At 33.4% G+C, this 6,632-nt stretch overlaps 1 protein-coding gene across 1 annotated transcript in view; it reads right to left on the reverse strand.

Annotated features, from left to right (window-relative positions):
• Positions 1-2,723: 2,723 nt before the first annotated feature.
• LOC108684431 (putative inorganic phosphate cotransporter) overlaps positions 2,724-6,632 on the reverse strand; it is a 17,070-nt gene continuing 13,161 nt past the window's right edge. Inside the window, exons 2-4 of the mRNA XM_018188744.1 lie at positions 5,315-5,535; positions 3,989-4,880; positions 2,724-3,514 (exon numbers count right to left, since the gene is read on the reverse strand). Of these exons, the coding sequence (XP_018044233.1) occupies positions 3,183-3,514; positions 3,989-4,880; positions 5,315-5,535 (1,445 nt within the window). The 3' untranslated portion in view covers positions 2,724-3,182. The remainder of the gene's footprint in view (positions 3,515-3,988; positions 4,881-5,314; positions 5,536-6,632) is intronic.

Consider the following 6,632-nt stretch of genomic DNA (forward strand, 5'->3'; position numbering starts at 1 on the left):
GTATAAAATGCAACTGAAGCAAAGCAGGTCTTGACAGGTGCTTATGCAACAATGTCTTTTTACCGAACACCACATTTCCTGCGTCTACACGCAATCCTTGCAAAAATTGCATCCTCGTGAAATACCTTTATAAAAATTCAGATGTTTCCGCAAGGATTGGCAAGTTACGAACTTGGTCATCTATGTGATCGTGTTTGGCGCGTAAACACGTGCGATCTGCACTGTCTCTCTCGTGGGAAAAACACCCGCGCGCGATGTGCCTAATTAAACGTTTACTTTGAAAAAACAAATACCGCTTGCGTGAGGCTCGTTAAAAATCAGGTAGCGCATAAGTTGTGAGCGGATCATTAATGTTGGCCGTATCATTAACATGTACAATACATATAATAACATATATGCTTGCCCGAGCCCGTAATTCTATTTAAACATAGCAAATGTCATGGAATTGAATACCGGGACTCAAGCGAGTGAAACATAAGTTCTTTAAATTACGTGAGAACTTTTTATAAAAAACATATATAGTTTATATGTTATGTAGTTTAATATATATTATATATATTTATATTACATATATAATTAAATATAAATTATTTATATTATTTATATTAATTAAATATATTACATATATATTATTTACATGTTTAATTATAATTTATTATATATTTATGCATAGTATGCATCTGTATAATTTTACATAACGAGATAAGCGAGATGTCCACTTGTTTATGGAATTATGTCCTATCGGCTCTCTTATCATGTGTGCAACTTTAAAATCTATAACTCGTACTTAAGATAAAAGACAAGGAAGTCAAGTCTGAAAAAAATATAAAATATTTGATACGCTCGATTATGTCTGATTTTAATCGGCCGACGAGCAATTGGATGATTCTTTATGTTTATCGGATGTGATATTGTAATAGAAGAATTGATTACCTATATAAAATTATGAAAAATTCCGTTCGACCTTCTTATAATATTGTCGTTGCGTCGTTTATCATCTCTTATAGTTGATTACGTAAAGCCGTAAATTAACTCGAGACGAGTCGTTTGAGGAAATCATTTTGATCCCAGACACACATCCTGTGTAATCTTATCGAAAAACTACACTGTCCTATTTACACTTGCATAGTTGTGTTTGTATTTCTTATTGAAACAATTTAATTGATTCTTAATCGACAGATTTAAATATCCTTGGCGTGTTATTAAAAAAAATCTCGATGAAAACTAAAATTTAGCTAAATTATAATATAAATCTGATGTCGACCATGAGGACCATATAATTTACCTATTGTTATACTTCGAATATTATCGAAAAAATGTTTTTCTCTCCTATTATATTTCTAAAGTATCTTCGATTTTTGCCTCCTGATGTATAAAGTTTAAATTTCTGCTTTCTGAGTCTTTACAGAGAAAATGTCTCTGATGTAAATTATAAAGCCATTAAAAGGGTGACAACAGAGAATAATTTTTGAATCTCGGCGTGGTTCATGAAACATGATACGTTTATTGATGAATTAATAAGTTAACTTATTAATTCCTTACTTTTGTGTTATGTTATGTTAATTAGCATGATGAAAACTGAATTAGCGATTTATAAAGTCGTATCACGTACTTATCTTCAATACTTTCATAAAATACATTTATGTTAACCTTTCAAATAAGTACGATAAGAAGGTGCGAATAGTAACGAAAGTAACCACAAAAAATGTAATTTTCCGCAATATATCAGTGACGTATGCATTTTATGAATGACGTTAAGCAACAAAGATTGTTGGTGAAGATCAATTATTCCTCAATTTACATACCATTTTTGCGTTATTCTTCGATAAGGCATACTTTTTATTTTAGCGAGAGATGGATGTAATTGCGAAGATTTGCACGCTTTCGTAATTAGCGCATTTTTAGATTATAGCGTTTAAAATAGCAATAATACGCGTCAAATGGAACTTGAACGCATACAATTAGGGAATAAAATCTATGATTTTCATGGAAAACAATCGAGGATTTTTTCTCGAAAAATATCACATAATACAAAAATACTGTAATATACTATTATTAAAGTCACAATGTTAAATTATGATTCAGTTTAAGTTAAAATGTATTAAATTTGACTCAAATTTCATTATTATCTACTAAATATATTATCTACTAAATATACATGTTAATATGGCTGCTATTTATTTTGAAATTAACCACAGAAATGAATTAATATTTTAGTACATATGGAAGTTCAAAATAATAAAATGTTATTTTTTTAACTCAAAGAATCGAATTGCTCTTTTGAGCAATGTAACTTAGCAGTGTATTCAGTAGATTTTCGAAAAATTTTTGTATATTTTTCGAGAATATAAAGCAGGTGGCCGAAATTGTTGCTTATTTATTCGATGCGTAATATTTTATATCGCATTTTGCATGATTATATAATATACCTTTAAAACGGCATATCATGTACACTGTATATCGTATACATCCATCGTACATACACAGCGCATATATCGAGCGAAAAGTACCGATAGAAAGTTGACAGGTTAATATGCATTCCTTAAAGCACCTCATTTGTATTCTTGGCCGTTGGATGATAGCCGCGTCTAAATATGACTGCATGACTCGATAATTCACCAATATAACCGATCGTTCTTTCGCAATAAGATACATTAAATCGAATTCTCTGAGATTGTCCGGAAAGAACCTGATTCGAATAATAGAAATAGAAATACGCACAGTTTTATTCAATTAAATTATATTTATACTGTACATTTACTTAAACCCTATATACGTAATATATACAATCGCTGTTGATCTATCGGTTTTAATTTACAATTTCCCCTTTCACGATGAAAAGGCTCACTTGCATAAACGTCGCCGGCACATTCAGCGTTCGCGATATGGATTGACGTGAACTCGAGATGTATTCACACGACTTGATACCACGCGTAAATCATTATTTAAGGATTATAAGCGAGAGATGTTAACGCGCATCTTTCTGGGGCATCTTTCCTTCACGCGGTTGTGAGATCTTTATTGAAAGTTGTGGCGAAAAAACGATGGGCGGACCTTAAGAGTATGTCGAGAAAGGACGATGTCCTGTGATAATCACGAGATTGTTAATAAATCCAATTGCTTCTCGTTTGTTAAAATCACTCTCTGAGGCACCGCGAGGAAAAGCGTCGTGAATAATGTTTTCATGCTTTTTCTGTCGATTTCGTCTTTTTGTCCTTCTTCTTGCGCGACCTTTCCTCCCGATCTCGTATGACGAAATCAGGGTCGTTCCAGTATTGAACCTCGCCGCTGGCATACGCGACGAAAATTACGTTTGTTAGAATGAAGACACCCAGGACGATCCAGAAGACAGTTCGCCATTGGGACATCGTTTGCTCGGACGCCAACACTCCGACGATGTACGGTGTGACGATCCCAGTAAGAGCACCCATCCCGTTCACCAATGCCATTAGAGTGCCAGAGTAATTGGGAGACAAGTCCAACCCGTTGACTTTCATTCCAGGGTAGAAAGTACCTTTAAACCAAAAGAAATATACACTGTTAAATTCATCATGTTAAATTATACCCAATTTGAGTTATTTTTAATCATTTCTTAGGTTAATTGTCATTGTTTCTATCAATATGTCGTTAATTTAACTAAAACGATAGAGTTAAACAATTTAACTCAAGAAATATATTTTTAACTCAAATTTAGTTTATTTACTAAGTGCGTACGTTAATATAAACGTTATTTACGTATTGGAACTAATCGCAGAAATGAATCGATTTATATTTTCATATTCATGCATTGGAAATTAAAAATAACAAAATATTATTTAACTCAAGGAATGGATTATCATTACTTCTTTAATATTTATATTTAACAATGTATTTAAAAAAAAATCAAAGGAATCCTTCAGTTTATGCATTCGCGTTCACCTTGCAAATTGTAGTAATATAATTGCAGAGGAATGAAAATTTATATATATATATATATATATATACGTACCCATTAGAGCCATGCCAATGGTGAACATGGCTACCACCAGCGTTCGGTCGCACGAGGAATAAGAGGCGGCGATAATAAAGACTGCTGGGCCTATGGAGGCGATTGTGGTGCCGAGTTTCCGCACGTTGGTGCGCGACATGATGCCCTTGGTGATCATCCAGTCGGCTAGCCAGGATGATCCTATGCTACAAAACCACATGATGAGGTAGGGCAACGCAGAGACCAAGCCGTTGCTCTTGATGGAATAATTAAGCACGCTACTCATATACTTGGGCAGATCGGTGACCAAGGTGAAGAAACCCCAGTCATGACCGACCTGAGCGGCGATTAGGGCCCAGAGAGGTGCCGAGCGCAACATGTGCCGCCAGGGCACGGGCGGAGGTTTCGTATGAGTGTGCTCGTTCATACGTTCGTGTAGAAACTTGACCTCGCGATCGGAAATAAACGGGTGTTCGTATGGGTTGCTGTAGCAAATTAGCACGAACACAACAAACCACAGCACGCCAATGCTGCCAAACACATAGAAGACCGCGGGCCACTCGTACTGATGCAGGATCAGGCCAGACACCAGGTTGGCGAACACTGTACCGAGCTGGGCGCCAGCGAATACCAACGAACCGATTATCGATCTCTCCTCCGGTGGCGTCCACTGCGCCAACAAAGCGTTCAACGCTGGGAAGGTCGTGCCCTCGCCGAGACCCATGAGAACTCGCAGCACAATTAGACCAACCGCACCGCGCCATTGGACCACTAATGGTGTCAATAAGGTGAATATTGCTGTCGAGAGAATGCCAAGACCGAGAGTGTATTTGCCGCCGAATCTCTCAGATAGTATTCCGCCCGGGATGTGCGTAAGGATGTAGCCCCAAAAGAAGGACGAGAGGATAAGACCCTGAAACAAGAAAAAGATATGAAAATAAAGATACAAAAATAAATAAAAAAGAGTAAAATACAAGGATAAAAATAAAATAATAATAAATATTTAAGATAATAACACACTCATATAACACAGAACATCCTAAAACCGTCCAGAGGAAAACCTACGTTTTTCCCTCTAAAGAATAAAATGTACTGTGAGGGAATAGACTATTGTATCTGCGTTGAGACTGATTGTATATTTAATTATTATTTTTGGAAAACAATTAAAATTGTATCCATATGAGCGATTATATATATTGAGCAAAAAACGACACAAAAATCGGCTGATACTTCGTCTATCGTGATGCTCTTATCTTAAAAGTAAAGAGGTAAAACATAAAAGCACACTTTGATATTATTAATTTATGATTTTATTAATTTATGATTTATGTGTAAAATATCTTTTACCTGCGTACGTTCATCCCAATTGTATTTCCCTTCCGTCGAATTTGTTACAGATTCTTTCTCATTAAGATCATATTTACAAGTATCTTGGTCTGTATAATTATGTTTGATCGAAACCGCCATTTCCGTAATAGTGATCGAAAGGCAGACTCTCATTGTGTAGGCATTCAGGATTGCCAAAAATCCCATAAAAGCGAATATCCATCGTTGCGACAATCGGCCGCCTGCAATTTTTATAAATTCTGCATCATTGATATCCTATCATGATGAATCATATCATGATTTCTATTAACTGTAGATTTACTTCCTTTTTATTTTTTTCTAATTTTTCTAACAAAGGAATTTGGAGCCGTCCTTCATCGATTTTCGATGGATTTTAGATATATTATAGAATATAAAAAAAATATAATCATAATGAAATTTTTTTGTTTTCTGATTAGCCTTTTATATCTCGTTGTCATATTTTGAACATTAAGAGTTCTATTATTTTAAGTTTCTTATTTTAATTTTACGCTGGCTGTAAAATGCATGGAACACTTTCTTCGTTCTTTAAATGTATACAATATTATAATTATCACAGTAGTCAATAACCTCAAACTATGGATAAAATTTCGTAGATTCACCTTGTACTTAGAATTGTATTCTGTAGTGTTTTAATTTTCTTATTTTTTGCAATTCTTGTTTATTATTCTATTTTCAATTATACTTAATAACGGAGATTTTTTTATGTTTTTTGATTTTTATTAGCTTTTTATATTTCATTGTCGTATTTTGAACATTAAGCTTAATGAACAATGAAATATAAAAAGCTAATAAGAGTCAGAAAACATAAAAAATCTCCATTATTCGTTTAACATAAGTATAATTGAAAATAGAATAATAAACAAGAACCGCAGAAAATAAGAAAATTAAAACGCTACAGAATACAATATTAAGTACAAGATGGATCTACGAAATTTTATCTATAGTTTGAGATTATTTATGGTAACCATAATGATATTGTATAAATTTAAAGAATGAAAAAAGTGTTCCACGCATTTTACAGCCAGCGTAACATTAGACTAAAAAACTTAAAACTCTTATTAGCCTTTTATTTCTCATCATATTTCGAACATTAAGAATGCTGTTATTTTAAGTTTTTTGTTCAAAAAATATTTTTTTTACCAGCATATTTAAAGGGTGAAATCTCTCTCTTCGAAAAATATGGATTTTATCATTTTTAGTAAATATCTTTGATATTAGAAAAAAATGAATATACCATTATATAGAACACAAAGTACCATAAAAATACCATAAAACTTTTGTAATAAACATTTATATA

The sequence above is a fragment of the Atta colombica genome, unplaced genomic scaffold (genome assembly GCF_001594045.1).
Source record: "Atta colombica isolate Treedump-2 unplaced genomic scaffold, Acol1.0 scaffold134, whole genome shotgun sequence".
Classification (NCBI taxonomy): Eukaryota; Metazoa; Arthropoda; class Insecta; order Hymenoptera; family Formicidae; genus Atta; species Atta colombica.